Source organism: Melospiza melodia, chromosome 21 (assembly GCF_035770615.1).
Source record: "Melospiza melodia melodia isolate bMelMel2 chromosome 21, bMelMel2.pri, whole genome shotgun sequence".
NCBI lineage: Eukaryota > Metazoa > Chordata > Aves > Passeriformes > Passerellidae > Melospiza > Melospiza melodia.
In genome coordinates this window covers 11,449,843-11,467,614 of record NC_086214.1, presented here as the reverse complement: position 1 = coordinate 11,467,614, position 17,772 = coordinate 11,449,843, and the positions used below count along the sequence as shown (strand labels likewise).

The window sequence follows — 17,772 nt, the reverse complement described above, 5'->3', positions numbered from 1 at the left end:
TAAAATCTGATAGTAAAAAGTGTGGAAGTGAAGCCTGAGAGTATTTGGAGCATTACTTACTTGCTCAGTGGGAAAGAGAGCATTAATATACTCCACAGCATTGAAATCTGCTCTGTCCAATGGATCTTGGCTGGGAAATACCTGGAAAGAGGGAGGAAAACAAACACAATCAACCAATATCAGTGATTTCTGTAACTTTACACAGCTTCTACAACTTTTAATTCCCTCAGCACCCACTTCCAGCTGTGTTTCACAGCATTTCTCTAACAAGTGGCCAGGAGCAGAGCATCCACATGCTCTGCAGGGCTGTGACCTCCCAAAATTCCTGTGGCTATCAGCCTGGATCAACACAGATAACTCACACACACAGCCCTGGCACAACCCATCCATCCAGGAACTCCCAGGACACACGAGCTCTGTATCCCAAACCATGCTGATGCTTTTGCTGAACAAACTGAGGCTCTGCCCTGCTCTTTTTTAGAGGGTTTGCTTTCCACAGCCCTGGAATCAGAAACGTGATGAATTGAGGAGTGGCTGTACAAGCTCTCTGGAGACTTGGGTTTGCCACTTTTCACAGAAGAGAAACACAATCTGCTGAATGGTTTGGGCAGGGGGAAAGAGCAGCTGTGGTGCAAACAGATCTCATCTCTCCTCAGCAGCTCAGACAACACAAACACGACTGCCAGGATTTGCTTTTTGTCCCCACAGACCGGTGTGTGGTGCTTTCCCTTCTCTGCCAGCACACTGAAGCTGTGGATGTGCCATCACTGGAAGGGTTCAGGGTCAGTCTGGATGAGGTTTGGACCAGCCTGGGATGCTGGAAGGGATGAGATGGTCTTTAAGGTCCCTTCCAACCCAAAGTATTCCATGATTCTGCTATTTGCCCCACATTTACAGAGCCATCATGGCCAACCTCTGGCAAAAGCAGAGCTGATCCCCCACAGCATCCCCCTGCCCACCGAAAGCCTTCACACCTGGGCACGTGAAACACAACGTTTTACACATTTTGCACTGTGAAATCAGCGATTTTGTGAGATTAAAGCCAATTCTGCCAGAACCAGCCCTCCTGGGAAGCCTTCCCAGTGACTCCTGTGGCCCGGGAGAAGCAGGCAGCTGCCAAACCTGCACGAGGCCGTGGTGAAGGAAGAAAATGCTCTGACATCACCCCACGGTAAGAGCAAACCGCAGCATCACACCCAGCCCATGCTGCTCACAACTCACACTCAACCAATCCCCACAAACCCCAAACCTCCACAGGTATTGAGAGCAGACGAAACAAGAGGTGAGATGGGAGATAAAGGCTGCACTCCAAGTGCAGATAGGGATCAGTGCTGCAGGCAGCCGGAGCAGCTGCAGGAGCTGTCACTCCCAGCAATCTGTCACAACCCATTAATCAGAAAGTGCTGGCCTGGCTTTGGTGGGGCACCAGCCCTGCCTGTGCTCCCCACCCTGCTTCCGGCACGGCAGCTGAGCCTGCTCTGCTCATTTTACCAGAAATGGGCAGCTTCTGCCCCAAAACTGGTTAAGGAGCACCGACAGGAACAACAGGGTTACTGAGAGGTGCTAGAGAGGAAAATGGAAAGCAGCAGGTGGTGTCATCCTCAGCATCTCCCAGTGCTCAGCACGTGAATATTTTCCTACAGCTTTAATGTTTGTTAAAACAATTCAGCCAGGCATGTGATGGGTTCTCCACTGCTCAAAAACTCATGTCTACAAGTGCAGAGGATTCTTTCTCTGGACAAGCTCTAGGTCCCCTTTAGAAGCTGCTATTTAATTTACCAGCTCCCAGGTCACCCTCTGCTCTTCAAAGAGGGCCACCAAAAGCGACCCACAAACCTCAACACTCAGGAAAGTGCAAAAAGTTAAATTTGAGTGCTGCTTTGTGAGGCAGACACTGCTGCTGCCCAGACTTCTGCTCCAGGAAGAGCCCTTGGGATGGAAGAGTCACTGCAGGCGGGGCAGGGCAGGCTCAAAGAGGACAAGAGCCACGGTTTGACCCTGGGCTCTTACAGGATGGGCTCCAGGTGCCAGGAAGGGTCTCAGGGAACACTGGAACACAGAATACCCTGAGTTATGGGGGACCCACAAGGATTATCCAGCCCAGCCCTGGCCCTGCACAGAGCCCCAACAACCCCACCCTGGGCACCCCTGGAGCGGTGCCCAACTCACACTCAATCAAACCCCAAATCTGCACAGGCATTAAGAGCAGATGAAACAAGAGGTGAGATGGGAGATAAAGGCTGCTCAGGAGCCCCACTCCAAGCGCAGACAGGGATCAGTGCTGGGCACCCCTGGAGCGGTGCCCAAACCCCCCTGGAGCTCTGGCAGCCTCAGGGCCGTGCCCACTCCCATTCCCTGGGGATCCTGGGCAGCGCCAGCACCCTCGGAATGTGTGTTTCACCACAACAGAACCAGGACATTCCCATCATCCCAATTCCAGCCGAGCCACGGACACCGGGCTGCTCCGCACACCCGGACCGCGTCTGCAACAGCGACGGGAACACCACGAGCCACGCTCAGCCCCCGACGCGGGCCCGGCCGGCTGGAGCCCACGGGGGCTGACGGGGCTCGGCCAGCGCGGGGCTCCCCGGGCCCGGCAGCGGAAGGCCCGGAGCCGGCGGGAGGGGCTCGGAGCCGGCCGCGGGCTCTCACCGAGCGGCCCCGGGCCGTGCCCGCACCTGTCCCCTGCGCGGAGGGACCCGCCCGGCGCACCTGCTCGATGGCGGCCTGCACGGCGGGCGCCAGCTCCAGCGCCGCCTCCAGCGCGGCCTCCAGCTCCGGCTCGTCCTCCTCCATGGCGGCGCCGCTTCCGCCGGCAGCGCGCGGGAGGGGCGGGGCCGCCGGCGGGGCGGGGCTCGGGGCACCGGGGAGGTGCCGGGATGGGCGTGGTTCCGTTGAGGGGGCGGGGTTTAACCGGACGGGGGCGGAGCCTCCGCCCGGCGGAGCGGGGCGCGTCCCGGCGGCGGCGGCGGGAGCGGCGGGGCTGGTCCGGACCGAGCCGAGCCGAGCCTGGGCAGCAGAGCCGGACCTACCTGAGCCGAGCCGGGCTCTCCCGCCGCCCGGCCGGCTGTTGACAAGCAGCGGCGGGAGACAGCGCGCTCGTCCCCATGTGGCGGACGCTGGCCCTCGCCTCCGCCTTCTTCCCGGGGCTCTTCATCCTCTGCATCCGGTTGCTGCGCTGGGCCGCCCCGGCATTGAGCCTCAAGGACCGCATCCTCCTCAGCGGCAGGTACGGGCGGCAGCGGCGGGACCGGGATGGGGACCGGGAGCGATCCGGGCGGGCCACGAGCACCGAGTCCCGCCGGCCGTGAGCCTGGACTCGGGGATGCCGCGACGCTCCGGGGGACGATCCTTGGCTGGCCCGAGCGGGGGGAGCAAGGACCGGCGGCAGGAGCAGCACCCCGAGTGCGGGCATCCCTCCGAGCGTGGGCATCCCACCGGAGAACGGGCATCCCCCCGGAGAACGGGCATCCCCCGAGTGAGAGCATCCCCCGAGCACCGGCATCTCTGCCCGGCCGGCCCCGCGCCGCGGTACCGCTGTCGGGGCGGGGATGCTCCGCTGCAGCTCTCCATCCCTCCCTCCCTCTGCCCACGGGGAACCGGCAGCGTTTCCCCGGGCCCACGGGGGTGGAAGGGACGGGAGCTGGCACGGTTCCCCCTGGCACGGCCACCCCGACACGTCCTCGCCATGACGAGCCGCTGGGGTGTGCGCGGAGCGGGCATCCCGGTGCCACCCGGCCCGTTTGGGGTCACTTTTGGGGTGAGCCCTTTCCTCTCCGTCCGTTTCAGGCTGGTATCAACGGTCCAAGCCGCGATGGCAACGGTGTCGGGGATCACGGTTATGCTCAGCTGCAAGAACGTGGTGCACGACAGGTAAGGCAGAGCCCCCTGGGGATGTGCCGGGGATGTGCTCTGCCAAAGGCTTGCGTGGCACGTTGTACAAAGGGGAGAGGAAAATCGGTTTCGTGCTCCTCTTTGCCCCACTCGCGTTGGGCAATGTGCTGGCTGTACAGCCCCTGAAACAGCAGCAGCTTGCTCAGGCCTGGGGGTGCTCTGCCAGCACAGTGCCCTCAAGGGATGGGCTGGAACGTGGGCTGGAAAAGGGGCTGTATATAACAAAAATACGGATATCAAAGCTCTGAAAGGGTAGGGAGCCTCCTTACTGGAAACTGAAATTGCTCCAGAGCCAAGCAGACCTGGTAAGAACTGATTTTAGAGGTGTATCCAAAAGGATTCTGAAAGAGTCCAGAAATGGTAAAGTTGGGATGGAGTTTGCTCTGAAGGAAAATCCTGCTGCCTTTTCCTCTGTGCTCTGAGATGAACTGCCCAGAAGTGGCTCTCAGGAGGAGTGATAGTGTAATCTGGGTCAGAAGGCTTAAAAACAGAGCTATTATCCAGACTAGCAGAGAAGATTGCAGGAGGGAAGAATATAATTATGCTGAGCTGGAATTTGACTGTCACAAACTGATTTTATGGTGAATTTTAGGAATGGCTGCCACCTTGGCCACAGCACACCTGTCTTTAACACAACAGATATGAATTATCTCGCCTTGCTCTAGGTAGTGATATCTACCCAGATCCTCACACCTGCTTAACCCAGGCAATCTGTGAGTTATCTTTTTGTTCTGAAATAAAATTTCTGCTGTAGAGATAAGGCAGATGACGGATCCCAAAGCCACACAGACAGAAGGTGCTGCCAGCAGCCCTCCTTCCCCCAGAGCTGTCTCCCTGCCTGGGTGTGCTCGAGGCCAAGGGCTCTGTGCAAACACTTTGTGGGCAGAGACCTAGATTTTCTTTGAATCTGGAGGAAACTGAGCCCAGTGCTCAGCAGGGAGGATGACAGCAAGACAGCGAGCCAGGAAGCATCACAAAGGTTGCAGTAAAATTTGCCAGTTTATTTACAGAGGCAGACAATCGTTATATTGCTGGTGCTGTAATTGCCCTCCAAAGCCCTGGGCAAGTTTAGCAAACACAATCACTTGCCACCCGTGCTTCACACCACTCACATCTTCCCATCTGGAGCACAACTGCCACAACAATTTTTTTTTCTTGGGATGGCAAGAGAGCAAAAAGAGATTTGAGCCCCAAGCTACGTTTCTCCAAGCAGCAGCAAAGGGTGGTTTTGTCTAATTTTTTTTTATTTTTTTTTTAATCAGTGTGATTTCATGCAGGACTTTTTAAGGAGGCTGCTGTCCCTGCAGAGCAGGGCTTGCTGCTGCCCAGATTGTGCAACCAGGATTCCAACATGCTTTGGGAACAGGCAGCTGCCTGCAATTATTTCCCAACTGACAAACGCCTCTTGGGGGTTTATTGCCTATATTGGATATTTTGTGCTTCACTCTCCAAATGCCAGGCCAGCCATCTCTTAACTCTGAGTTCTCCACGTGCTTCCCGAGCATTGCCTGGGTTAGGCAGCCAGCTGGTGCAGTGTGACAGGCAGGAGAGACCCAGGACTGGGGATTTCCACCACCAAGCACCAGCTCTGGGGGTCTGAGGGCTTAGGGAGGAGATCACCTGTGCAAAGGTGTTGGCTTGGTGCTGGACACCAAAAAATGCTGTGCCTCTGTGTAGCAACCACCTGGCTGTGGGGCTAATCAGGATCCATCCTTAGTGCTGTGTTTGTGCTTGGCCAGGCTGAGCTCAGTGCCTGGCACAGCCCAGCAGCAGCAGGGTCAGCACTGAGATCCTTCCTCCACACGTACCAGGCACCTTTCTCTGGCTCAGCCTGAGCCAAACAGAGTTAAAATTCAGCTTCAAAATCCATTGAAATGCTGCCATTTCAGTCCTAAAGACTCTTCTATCTCCCAGAGTGAGTGCTGGGAGCTGTTGTGATGCCTCTGTGTGTGCTGCTCCTCCCCAGGCACTGGCTGGCTGTGGAGTATGTCTGGGTGCTGGTTCCCTACATGACCTATGACATCTATGTCATGTACCTGTGCCACTGGCACAAGAGCCAGGAGAAGGGGATCCTGGAGGAGAAGCACTCCCTGGCCAGCGTGTGGAGCTTCCTCCTGCAGGAGAGGCTGATGGTGACCCACCACCTCTTCATCCTCATCGTGCTCACCCCCATCACCCAGGTAAGGGCTGCTGCAGGAGTCCAGGACCTCCTGGATGTGCTGGGTGTCTGCAGGGCCCCGTGCTCAGCGCTGCCTTTCTTTACAGCACTTCAGGGGAGAGCTGGGGGACTTCTTTGTGGGCTGCATCTTCACAGCAGAGCTGAGCACGCCTTTTGTTTCACTGGGCAAGATCCTCATGCAGGTAGGTCAGGAGGCACGGGGCTCAGGGCTGGGAAGCCCCCAGCTGCAGTTCATCCCCTTTCCCTGCTCCAGGCTCCATCAGCCCCTCTCCAAGCATGGCTGAGCTGGGGGTCTCTCAGGGAGAGGCAGCCCCACAGCTGTAGCACAGATCTCTCTGGCAGCGTTGCCTTCCTCCCTTTCTCCCACCACGAAGCCCAGTGGCATCCCAGAGCTGGGAGCTGTGCCTCGGGCTGGTGCTGCCCTCTCCTGCACCACGTTCATTCCCACCCCTGCCCCCTGCCCTCCTCCATCCCTTCCCACTCCCCTTCCTCCAGCCCTCCGGGATGCTCCCAGTGCCCCGGAGCTTTGGGCTGCTGCTCACCCCACATTCACCTCCTTCCTCCCCAGCTCAAAATGCAGGACACTCTCCTGCACAAGGTGAACGGGATCATCGTCCTGGTGACCTTCTTCTTGTGCCGCATCCTCCTGTTCCCGTTCATGTACGCGGCGTACGGCCGCCAGGTGGGGATCCCGGCGTACCTGGTGCCGTTCCGCATCCCCCTGCACTGCAACATCGCCAACGCGTCCCTCATCGCCCCCCAGCTCTACTGGTTCACGCTCATCTGCCGCAAGGCCGCCCGGCTCTACCGCAGCTCTGCCGCGCACCGGAGCAGATAACGGAGCTGATAACGGCGGGGCTGGCGCGGGGCAGCTCCCTCAGGGAGCGGCGGCTCCGCTGGAAGCGCCTCCGGGCAGCACAGCCGGGGCTGGGAGGGCTGTGCTCGCGTCCTCCTGCCGAGGGGGAGCCGGCCGGCCTGGAAGCAGCGACATTCCCGCTGGGATGCGGCTCTGCGGCCCGAGGGTTACACGAGAGGGGTTTGTTCCAGCCCCCCCGCCCGGCGCTGACACCGGACACCGGCGCGGCGATGCTGGAGCGGGCCCAGCCCCGCACACGGGGAGCCTGTGCCGGACCTGCCGCGGCCCCAGGCAGGCCTGGAGCTGCAGCACAGCTCTGCAGAGCCCCTCCCGGCCTTTGCTGACCTCAGCTCTACACTACAGCCCTGTTCCGACCTCCCACCTGCACCTCACCTGCTCCTGCTGCTGCTGGGGTCAAGCTCCGCTCAACCCACCCGGTGCTTTTGGGTGCTTTTCACTACAGACCCGTGACGGTCCTGGGGCACTCCTGTGCTCCCAGCAGGGCAGAAGCTCATGCCAGGACAGGAGGATGGTTCTGCTGTCTCAGGGCAGCATGGGGACAGGAACCCACCTTGTCTCACCACCAACACACAGAGCACTGTGCAGAGCCCCCCCTTGGCAAGGGGTGCAATTTCCCCTCACCTAACCACAGCTGCTTTTACCTGGCCTGCATCCCCTCAGCAGGTATTTAACACCACCTGGCACGCCCTGCCCTGCTCTGCCCTGCAGCTGGCACCGCCACACCCTGCAAACATCCCTGCAGCCCCATCCCACCCCGTGAGGCTGCCAGGGACACAACTGGGGCTGCACAGAAGGAACCAGCAACCCCAGAGCAGGATGCTGAGCTGATCCTCGACCAGCTCAGCCCATTTCCACTTTTAGTCACAGCAAAATGGGCACAGGCTCTCCAGCCTGCCCTGCACCACAGGATGTGTGCAATCAGACCACAGCTGAGTTCATCCCCTGCAGCCAGCACCAGCCAGGACAGCCAGCTCCTCCTGCAGCCTCCTGTGCCAGCTCCAGGCAGGGAACTGCACTGGCACAGCCCTGGCACAGCCCCCATGCCCAGAGACCTGTGACCACTCTGTGCCTTTCATTCTGTCTGAAACCAGCAGGCAAGCTCTGCGGAACCTGGATCTTCTGGGTGTTGGACCTCATCCCAACCACAGCTGCCGTTCTGGATACAGTGTAAAAAACAAAAAGGGCCTCTTCCGACATGTGGCTGTTGTTGCAGAGACTCCACAGTCACAGTAACCACCGAGACCAGCTGATGTTACAAACTCCTGCAACTCCTTACAGATGTTGTATCTCACTGTTTTCATTGCGAATAACGTGCCTTATGTAAGGACCAAAAAAAACCCCAGCCAATGAGGCACCTCAGTTTGCACTAACACTGCCCTATTTACTATCAGGAGACCAATAAAGATTTCCTCTCTGAGTCACACCACTGGCTGGCTCTTCCACGTGCTGTTCATTGCTGGGTGGGGGCGTTACATGTGGGGTTGCTGCTGCACCCCCACCTCGGGGCAGAAGCAGCACACATGGATTTCCAAAGGTTCCTGCCTGTCCTGAACTCACCCAACTCGATTCCCAGCCTCCAACTTGCTTTCCAGCCTCAGGCAGCACGTGGCAAAACCAGCAATTCTCCCGGGACTAGGAGAGGGCTGGTGGCAAAGCAGCCAGAGGGAAGTGATTTCCTCGATGCTGGAGGCTGCTGTGTAAATGCAGAGAGCCAGCAGGCAAGGCTGCAGCCACAGAACTGGCAGCTTGGCTCAGGAACAGCTGTGCCCAGTTATTCCAATGGAAAACCAAAGCGTCTCCTCCTACCCATCTTTATACTCCTGCTTCCACTGCTTAGTGGGAGAACACAGCAGGGAGGGAACAAACTCAAAACTGAAAAACAAGGGTTTATTACACATCTTACAAGGTCCAGCTCAGTGCTCTGAGCGTGCTCCCAGCTTGCTGAGCTTCTGCAGGAGGGTGCAGCGCAGCTCCTGGTGCCCCAGGCTGTGGGTGACGGACTGCAGGAAGTGCCCCTCGTTGGCTCTGCGCAGCGCGGCGCACGGCGACTCGTCAGCCCTGCTGGACGCCTCATACTGGGACAGCACCTCCAGGGCCACCACCAGCAGGGGCTCCTCGCAGCCCCCAGCTGGCAGCATGGCAGCCACGTGCAGCAGGTGGCAGAAGAGCTGGATGCAGGTGAAGGACACCTCCTGCGTGCAGGGCTGGGCCGCGGCTCCCGCCGTGGCCTGCAGGGAGGCCAGCAGCTCGGTGAGGCTGGAGCAGTAGAGCTGCACCAGGTGCAGCCAGGCCTCTGCGGGCAGCCAGCTGGAGCAGCTGGAGCTGCAGAGGAGCTGGAAGCCCCTGAGGAGGAGCACGGAGAGCTGCAGGTGGCAGGAGAAGGGGCGGAGGTTGAGCAGGGGCAGGTGCTGCACGTACTCCAGCGTGTAGGGCACGTGCAGCACCTGCCTGTGCAGCAGCTGCTCCACCACGGGCACCAGCCTCTTCCACTCCCCCTGGCTGCACCAGGGCAGCACCTGGATTAGAGCCACCAGGAAGCCTTTGCTGAAGAGATTCACCTCCTCAGGGCTGTCCACGTTGACGGAGAGCAGTGCCAGCATGGTGTCCCTGAGCGCGGGGGACACGCAGCAGCACTCCATCCACGCCAGCAGCCCGCTGCCCGGCCCGTAGGCTGGCCACGACTGGGATGTCCACTCGTCCTCAGGGAGCCTGCAGACCTCAAACAGCGTTGCTGGGACCTCGTTCTTGAAGTGGTCCCCATAAAGGTTCTTCAGACGGAGCCCCACGGTCCAGTCCAGGGATGCCACCTTCCTGTGGAGCCAGGCCAGAGACTGCACCCACAGCTCCGAGGAGGGGAACATCTCTGGGCCCAGCAGCTCACAGAGCTGGCAGAGGACGTTCAGAATCAGATCTTTGGTCTCCAGGGAAGGGAAGAGCTGCTCCCTAGGCTGATGCCAGTACTTGGTGTAACCATCCAGAAGTTTGCAGAGGCTGAGGAGAAGCGGGAATGGGTGGCAGGATTTGATCCAGTGCTCTTCTGAGCAGGACGGTGTTCCCAAAACTTTACTGAGGATCTGCAGGCTCAGCTCAATCTGAGCAGAGTCTGACTTCAGACAGGGAAGGACAAAGGCTTTGGTCACTTCTGCAGGTGACACAAGGGGGGTGGCTGAGCCTGGGTGCATGAGAAAGGCCAGGAACTGAAGGAACTGCTCCTCTTCCCTTGCTGTGGAAAGCTTCCCCCACACCGCCTCCTGCAGACACCTCAGCACCAGGCTGCGTGGCCTGCCTGCATCCTCATGGCTCTCCTGGAAGCTCAGTGCTGGGAAGGAGCAGAGGATTTGGGCAAGGAACTGGTGTGCTCCAAGGTTGACCACAGCAAGGTGACAAACCTGCTTCACGGTGGCCTCGGGGGACAGCAGTGTCAGCCTGGCCACTGCAGCCACAGCCCTGGCCAGGCCTTCGTCAGACACACTCTCTGTGATCTGGTTCAAAGTCACATTCAGGTCCTCCTGGAACCCCTCCCTGACAACCTGCACGTTCTGGGACACACCTGGGCCACCCCAGGACGCCAGGACACCCGAGATCACTTTGTTCTTGTCACTCAGTGAGAGCTCAGTGTAACACTCCACGATGGCTTTGGTCACTTGCATCTGCAGCTCTTGGGCCTCCTCGTCATGGTGGGATGTGGCAAAGCTCACCAGTGTCTCCAGCAGTTTCAAAACCAGCTCAGGGGTCTGGAACAGAGATTTGTTTTCCACCAGGCACTCGACCCAGGCCTTTGAACAAGCCCAGGTCTTTTCAGATGCAAAAACAGAGCAGGTGTCCACATGGTGGTCCAGCCTCTGTGCAATGATGGCCATGGCAACTGAAGACACCAGGCTGGTGTCCAGATCCTCCAGGACAGCCCTGGTGTCCCTCAGGAAGTCCCTGGTGAGCTGTGCCAGCTCTGACACCAGATGTGTCTCACCTTCTCCCAGGTCTGTGGTCTCTGAGAGGGAATCCAGGTTCTTCCCAAGGCTGGTCAGAGCCTCCAGCAGCCGGTAGCTCTCAAAGCTCAGCTCCTCAGCTGCCCTCAGAGTGTCCTGCAGCTCCTCTCCCCAGGCCTGCAACAAGCTGCAGAGCAAGTCCAAGCCAGCAAAGAGCTCCTCACGAGAGGGTCTGGTCAGGCACAGGAGGCTCATGCTCCTCTGTGCCTCCCTCACCTTCTCCCCCAGCCCACAGGGGTGGTACTGGCTGTCAGGGTCACTGCTCCAGAGCCTGACCATGGCACTCAGCTTGGCCAGGTGCTCTGCGATGGGCAGGGGGCTGTCCCCTGGCCCCAGCGCCGAGGACAGGCACAGCAGCTCGGCCAGGTTGGCCAGGGCGTGGCACCTCAGGCGGGGCTGGGCGATGCAGCCTCGGATCTGCTTCAAGCCCTGCAGCAGCACCGCCGGCAGCCCGGGGGCAGCGGGGTCACCCTTGAACCTCTTGGGGGGCTGCAGCCCATCCTCCAGCGAGGGCTCCCCGCCGTGCTGATGGATCAGAGAGCCGAACGCCGCCACCGTGGCATCCTCCTGTCCCTCCCTGTGCTTCAGCACCTCCCACCACACGTCCAGGAAGAAGCTGACGTCGGACGGGGATGTGTCGCTGGAGATGTAGCGCACCAAGCTCTCCAGCTGTGCCCGGCACACGCCGGGGGGCAGCGCCAGCAGCAGCTGCACCCAGAGCCGGGGCGCGCCCAGCGCCTTGACCAGCTCGAAGAGCGCGGTGTGGTTCACATCGGGGATCATCGCGCCCACCGAGAAGAACCCGTCCTCCTTCCAGCCCCACTCCAGCGCCGCGGCAGGGGCGGGCAGCAGGATCTTGGCCCACACGATGGCCACGGCCTCCTCCTTCCAGCGGCCCCGCGGCGAGGGGCAGCGCTCGCCGATCTCGCGCAGCGCGTCCGTGATGGGCACCCCGGCGCGGGGCCAGTCGGCCTTGCGCAGCTCCCGCAGCGGCCGCGGCTGCAGCAGGCGGGCGGCCAGCAGGAAGCCGCCGTGCAGGATCGCCGTCTCCTCGCCCACGGCCCACGGGCCCCCGGGGCAGCCCGGCGCCATCGCGGCCCCGCGCTCCGCCGGCTCCATGGCGGCGGCGCCGCCAGATGACGTCAACGCGGCGGTGCGCTGACGTCACGTCGCAAGCCGCGCCCCCCCCCCCCCCCGCAGCGCCCCCTGGCGGAGCGGAGGTGGGCTGAATTAATTAATTAACTAATTCATTCATTAATTGCTGCGTTCCCGTATCAACGTGTTTAATTTGACCAAAAGGATTCCAAATCGCCATCAAAACGAATTGAAGTGGTCTTAATTCATTAATTAATTCATTAATTGCTGTGCTCCAATATCAACGTGTTTAATTTGACCAATAGGATTCAAATTAAGTTAAATTAATTCATTCATTAAATTAATTCATTTAATTAATTAATTCATTAATTGCCATGCTCCAGTATCAACGTGTTTAATTTGACCAATAGGATTCAAAGCCGATATTTAATTAATTAATTAATTGCCATGCTCCAGCATCAACGCGTTTAATTCGACCAATAGGATTCAAAACCTGCATTTAATTAATTAATTATTCATTCATTAATTGCCACGCTCCAATATCAACGTGTTTCATTTGATGAATAGGATTCAAAACCAACATTAAAACGAATTGAAGTGGGCTTAATTAATTCATTCATTCATAAATTCTGTGCTCCAATATCAACATGTTTAATTTGACAAATAGTATTCAAAACAGTCATTAAAACTAATTTAATCAGGCTTAATTAATTAATTAATTGCCATGCTGCAATATCAACATGTTTAATTTGACCAGTAGGATTCAAAACCGTCATTGAAAGTGAATTGAAAAGCTCAGACAAAATTGCAGCAGGAATTTTTCCTGTTGCAGCTCGGAAGTGCCAACACTGCCTGATCTTCTCCATGAAATTCATTTCAGTTTCATAATGAAAATCAGATTTAAGGTATTTTATTTAAGGTTTTCATCAGGAAAACGAGCAGTCAGGCAGCACAAACAATGCCAGGAATGACTCCCTGCATTTCCAGCAGAGTGACTTCATTCCAACAGAACAAACTCTGAACTGTTATGTCCAAAATTTCTCACCAAAACCTAACTGCAAAACTTATTTCGAGCTGCCCCGGCACCTCAGCAGACAGTGCAGCTGCAAACCCCAAAGCACAGCCTCAGCTCATGGAAATCTCCTGGAGAAGGGGTGAGAACCATCCCATTAACAGCAGGATCCCAGTGAGAAACACCCCAGGGGCTCTCGAGTGAAATTTCCCCCTGGAATTTGGGGAAACACCTTGGAATGAAACGAGGATGGAGCACTCACACAGATAATTTCTTTGTTCCCAATAAAGGGATGCACCCCACACCCCACCTGAGAGGGGGAGTAGCCACAGCTACCTCAAAATCTCCTCTCTAGCCTGCAAATAGACATCAGCTAAAGCAAATTAATCAGAAAATTAATTAATCAGAAAATAACGAATCTATTCACCTTTCTTTTCAAACAACACAGAAATGTGAGGTTTTCTTGACTGGTGATCCCTGGTTTTGAAGGCAAGGGCTCAGCTGCTCCTTTGCTGCACAGCCCCAGTTTTTGGGAAGGAGGAGATGTGAAAGGCAGAGACATCAGCTCAAATCAACCCAAAAATCCACCACGGGACATCCCAGCAGCCTCTGGTTGGGAAGGCAGATCTTTAACAGGATTGGCATTTTCTTGGAAGGGCTCCAAGGCACGGAGCCCTTCCCCAGCTAAGCTGAAACTTTCTTCATGTTGTGCTCAGCAAACCACTTGTCACTCTTGTCTGCAGCCATGGCCTGCACAAAGACAGGGGAAGTGCTCAGAACAGCAGGAATAATTTATCCCTCTCTCTCTCTGGAGGGATGAATTATTTTTTAGCCATTAATAAGGAGAATTGACACTGAAAACCAATGTTCTATGCCACAGCAAACATTGTGACTATGCCCCAAGAGTGAGGCTGGACAAGTCCAACCAGGGCACCAAGTGAGCTTTAAAAATTGATTTATTTTCCTTACCGAGCCTCGGTAATTTGCTTCTAGGAAAAACTCAGTTTTTTACGAGTAAAAATTAGATTAAAAAAAAAAAATTAAAATTTATAAAAATAATAAAAACATGGAAATGTATAATAAAAATATGGACATTCATAATAAAAATGTGGTTATTTATAATAAAATATGAATATTTATTGTAAAATATAATAAAACTAATAAAATAAAATGTGAAAAATTTCAAAATAAATACAAATAAAAATATATACTGGAATATAATAAAATTAACAAAACATAAATAAGATTAAAAATAAAAATATATACTAAAATATAATAGTAAAATAAAAATATAGATGAATAAAACTGAAAATGAAAAAAATAAAATATAAAAATTATATAGATAAATAAAATATAAATATATACAATAATATAATAATTAAAACAATAACATAAAATATAAATAAGGTTAAGATATAAAATATATACTAAAATATAATAAAAAATTAAATAAAATTATGGATAAATGAAAATTAAAATATATAACAGAATATAATAATAAAAGAAAAATTAATATATAAAAATAATAAAAAATGAATAAAAATATTTTAAAATATAATTATTTTTATGGGAAAAATTACATGTATCTCTGATCAGGAAGAAAATGAACATGCAGTCACTTACATCATCCAACAGCTTGTCACCATTAGGGTCCACCTGGGACAGCTCTCTGAACGCTTCATCTCCCACAAAACAAACTTCATGTCCATCCTGGAAGGAAGCAGCTCAGTTATAACCAATGGCTAGGAGAATTTAACCCCAGTTTGATCCCTGATCCCAGTTTCACTCACAGGATCAGCCAGAATCACCACCTGCACCGTGGCCTTGCCAGGTGTGTCCAAGCTGACCAGAGGGGTCAGAATCTTCTGATTCTCCTTCTTCATCAGGGCTTCAATGCTGGGCAGCTGAAAACAGAAAAGAAACTCAAATCACCTCAATGCTAGGAAGATAAAAAGGTGTGTTTTGTTAATATTAAAAATGGGAAAGGGCTGAGGGAAGGGGGGCTGGTACCTCGTCCTTGGCACAGGAGAAGGCGACGCGGCCGAACGCCGTCCCGTGATCCACTGCCCCTCCTACAGCCCTCAGCTCCAGCTTGCACTGCAACAGAAAAACAGCCTGGCTTGCAGGGAAAAACACAAAACACAGCCTGGCCTGCAGGGACACTGCTCACTGCTCTCCAGGCTGCAGCTTTTCCTCCAGCACCTGGTGATTCCAAAATCCCCCATCCACGCCTTTCCTACCAAGCCGGAGCAAACAGCTCTGCTTTTTTTTTTAAAGCTTCAATTCAACACACCTTCAATTAAAACACTCCTAATTAAGGGCATAGTTGCTTTAATTAAGAACTTTTTCCTTTTAAGATTCTGTTCTCAGGAAATTGGTGATTTTTCCAAGGACTGACCTGGTCATCAGCGTAGCCCAGCAGAGCTCTTTGTTTCTCCTCATCCTTCTCATATATTTTCATCCCAAGCAAGCCAGACCAGTAGCTCACAGACTTCTGCAGGTCTGAGACACCCAGGGTTACCTTCCACACGGGATCTTGAGGATTGCAATAATTTCAAATTAGCTACAAACATATTATAGGTTAAAACCCACAGTTAATGTCATGGGTATTCTTGAGAATTAACAGAGAAATTATAAAAAAAGTGTTGGGTATTCTTGAGAATTAACAGAGAAATGATAAAAAAAGTGTTATGTTTTACAAAATGCCATCAAAATAAACACACTCTGACAACCCCGCTGGTAAATCTCTGTTGGACACCAATAGGGGTTAATATTTCACCTTGCTTGAGCTTTTCCTTGTCTTCCAGGTAGAACTTGTATCCTCCTGGGGCCTCAGTTTCAAAGACACCAGAGGTGACCTCTTTGAGGGGCCAGCCCATCTTCTTGGCATTGCTCACAGCCTGGCTGGACACCAGAGTGATGCCCTAGAGAGAACACAACACAATCCATGGGGTGGATGCAGAGGCATCACCTGTTTTCACACAGCAAACACAATAGCTCCACCTGCTGCCAGCCACTAAATCACAAAAAAAAAAAAGATTAAAATAATAAATATAAGAGTGTTTTCCTGCAGCAAGTCCTTCCTAGCTCAGCATTCCTTGGTGGATCTGGCAGCAAACAGCAGAGCAGAGGCAGAGCTGCAGAAATGTTTAAGTGAGCACAAATCTGCTCTTCCATCTTGCAGACAACCACAAAAGCAGCACTGAAGTGTTGAAGGGACCAAACAGCATCTAAAAAAAAGGCAGCTGGTACAACCCATACAACAAATGAGCTTCTAATTATTAAGGTAAATGAGTTTATCATGAGAAGGGTTGGCTGCTTGCAGTGGAACTCACCAGGAAGTCGTTGCCCAGGCGATATTCCCCAATGCCATAATTGTAAGTCAGCTCCACCACAAAGTGATTGTCCTCTGGTCCATAGCCCACCATGGTCTTGCTCCATTTTCCATCATAAGGGCTGCAATATAAATATTACCCATATTTTAATGTCATTAGTGCTGCAATGAACCACCAAGAGCTGCAAGTATTTGTGTTTCAAGGGGGAGTTGCATTTCTAGAGTGAGATCTGGCAGATTTGACCCCGGGCTGTCATTCATGCCCATATGATAAAAGCACCACCTCATTAACAGTGCTTTAAGGGCACAGGCTGCTCATTAGCTGCAATTACATAATCACTTCCTTATTGCTAAATAGGAAAGTGTACCAAACTGTAAGATTCCTTCCACTTTAGAATAAAATATGTTCCTCTTTCTTCTTTTTTTCATTCCTTTTTCTTTACAAAAGCCTTTGGGGCTAACAGGAGGGATTTTTAACTCAAGAACCCTGATAGTGCCACGCTTATATAAACAATCAGTGGGAACTGGATGTAATTCCTGGTAAGCTGAGAAATAATTCACTTAAGAACAAATTCATAGATGTGGTATTTATGTCCAATGTAACACCACACTTGCAGAGTGGGGGGCTGTAGGTTCCAAGGGAAGAAATTGAATAGAAGATAAGCCAACCCTTACTTTGGTGTGAATAACAGCTCGGGGCACTCACCCGTTGCAGGTGGCCTTGCAGCCCTCCTCGAACTCCTCGTGCCGCAGCACCTGGAGAGCCACAGCACGGCTTGGGCTGGGAGGGGACCTCAGGGATCCAGCCCCTCATTCCAGCATGAAACGCCTTCCCCAGGCCCGGGGAAGCGGGAGGGAGCAGGAAGGAAACGGCTCCAACCCCATCCCCATCCCATTCCATTCCATTTCATTCCATTCCATTCCATTTCTATTTCATTCTCATCCCCATCCCTATCCCTTCCCCATCCCTGTCACCGTCTCCATCACCGTCTCCATCACCGTCCCCATTCCCACCCTATCCCCACCCCATTCCCATTCCATCCCCATCCCCGTCCTCATCCCCATTCCCATTTTATCCCCATGCCATTCCTATCCCCGTCCCCAACCCCGTTCCTCTCCCCATCCCCGTTCCCAGTCCCCGTCCCGTCCCCAGGGCCGCGCCCCGGGCACACGGAGGGCGCAGAACCGCCCGTTCCCGGCCGCAGCCGCCACTCCCCGAGCCCAGCGATCGCCGCCGCTGACCCTCATGCCGAGCAGCTCCCGGTAGAACCGCGCCGTGCGGGCCCGGTCTCCCACTTTGAAGACGAAGTGCAGCGCCCTGCGGGCGGCCATGACGGCGGCGGCCGTGACGTCACGGGGCGCTGCGCGGTGCCGCGGTGACGTCACGGGGCGGTG

General features: G+C 54.3%; 4 protein-coding genes across 6 annotated transcripts in view; 1 reads left to right on the top strand and 3 right to left on the bottom strand.

Annotated features, from left to right (window-relative positions):
• Window positions 1-2,811, bottom strand: part of VPS53 (VPS53 subunit of GARP complex) — a 64,427-nt gene extending 61,616 nt beyond the window's left edge. For both annotated transcript variants that reach the window (XM_063173610.1, XM_063173612.1), the window contains exons 1-2: window positions 2,713-2,811; window positions 61-141 (exon numbers count right to left, since the gene is read on the bottom strand). In XM_063173610.1, coding sequence (XP_063029680.1) covers window positions 61-141; window positions 2,713-2,796 — 165 coding nt within the window. In that variant the 5' untranslated portion in view covers window positions 2,797-2,811. The remainder of the gene's footprint in view (window positions 1-60; window positions 142-2,712) is intronic.
• A 255-nt stretch (window positions 2,812-3,066) lies between these two features.
• On the top strand, window positions 3,067-8,376 carry TLCD3A (TLC domain containing 3A). Its single transcript, XM_063173676.1, has 5 exons — window positions 3,067-3,229; window positions 3,790-3,873; window positions 5,861-6,074; window positions 6,160-6,255; window positions 6,642-8,376. The coding sequence occupies exons 1-5, from the start codon at window positions 3,108-3,110 to the stop codon at window positions 6,909-6,911; spliced, it is 786 nt and encodes a 261-aa protein (XP_063029746.1). The 5' UTR covers window positions 3,067-3,107; the 3' UTR covers window positions 6,912-8,376.
• Window positions 8,377-8,816: 440 nt separating this feature from the next.
• GEMIN4 (gem nuclear organelle associated protein 4) lies at window positions 8,817-12,055 on the bottom strand. Its single transcript, XM_063173675.1, has one exon. It carries the CDS (start codon window positions 12,053-12,055, stop codon window positions 8,864-8,866), a length of 3,192 nt encoding a protein of 1,063 aa, XP_063029745.1. The 3' UTR covers window positions 8,817-8,863.
• Window positions 12,056-12,925: 870 nt separating this feature from the next.
• Window positions 12,926-17,728, bottom strand: GLOD4 (glyoxalase domain containing 4). Of its 2 annotated transcripts, XM_063173872.1 has the most exons (9): window positions 17,620-17,728; window positions 17,084-17,133; window positions 16,379-16,499; window positions 15,823-15,967; window positions 15,442-15,578; window positions 15,054-15,140; window positions 14,834-14,947; window positions 14,667-14,753; window positions 12,926-13,793 (listed from the first exon to the last, which is right to left on the bottom strand). In XM_063173872.1, the coding sequence occupies exons 1-9, from the start codon at window positions 17,707-17,709 to the stop codon at window positions 13,728-13,730; spliced, it is 897 nt and encodes a 298-aa protein (XP_063029942.1). In that variant the 5' UTR covers window positions 17,710-17,728; the 3' UTR covers window positions 12,926-13,727. The 2 variants fall into 2 exon arrangements, with proteins under 2 accessions (XP_063029942.1, XP_063029943.1); XM_063173873.1 differs by lacking the exon at window positions 17,084-17,133 and having other exon boundaries at window positions 17,620-17,715.
• Window positions 17,729-17,772: the final 44 nt, after the last annotated feature.

What these genes read in the sequence shown, in the direction of transcription:
- TLCD3A (XM_063173676.1), top strand. Translation starts at nt 3,108, where the DNA reads ATGTGGCGGACGCTGGCCCTCGCCTCCGCCTTCTTCCCGGGGCTCTTC. An exon ending in AAGAACGTGGTGCACGACAG is followed by an intron (nt 3,874 to 5,860) that starts GTAAGGCAGAGC and finishes GCTCCTCCCCAG; the next exon opens with GCACTGGCTGGCTGTGGAGT. An exon ending in TGGGCAAGATCCTCATGCAG is followed by an intron (nt 6,256 to 6,641) that starts GTAGGTCAGGAG and finishes CTTCCTCCCCAG; the next exon opens with CTCAAAATGCAGGACACTCT.
- GEMIN4 (XM_063173675.1), bottom strand. Translation starts at nt 12,055, where the DNA reads ATGGAGCCGGCGGAGCGCGGGGCCGCGATGGCGCCGGGCTGCCCCGGG.
- GLOD4 (XM_063173872.1), bottom strand. Translation starts at nt 17,709, where the DNA reads ATGGCCGCCCGCAGGGCGCTGCACTTCGTCTTCAAAGTGGGAGACCGG. An exon ending in GCCTGGGCAACGACTTCCTG is followed by an intron (nt 15,968 to 16,378) that starts GTGAGTTCCACT and finishes TGTTCTCTCTAG; the next exon opens with GGCATCACTCTGGTGTCCAG. An exon ending in TCTCCTGTGCCAAGGACGAG is followed by an intron (nt 14,948 to 15,053) that starts GTACCAGCCCCC and finishes TTCTGTTTTCAG; the next exon opens with CTGCCCAGCATTGAAGCCCT.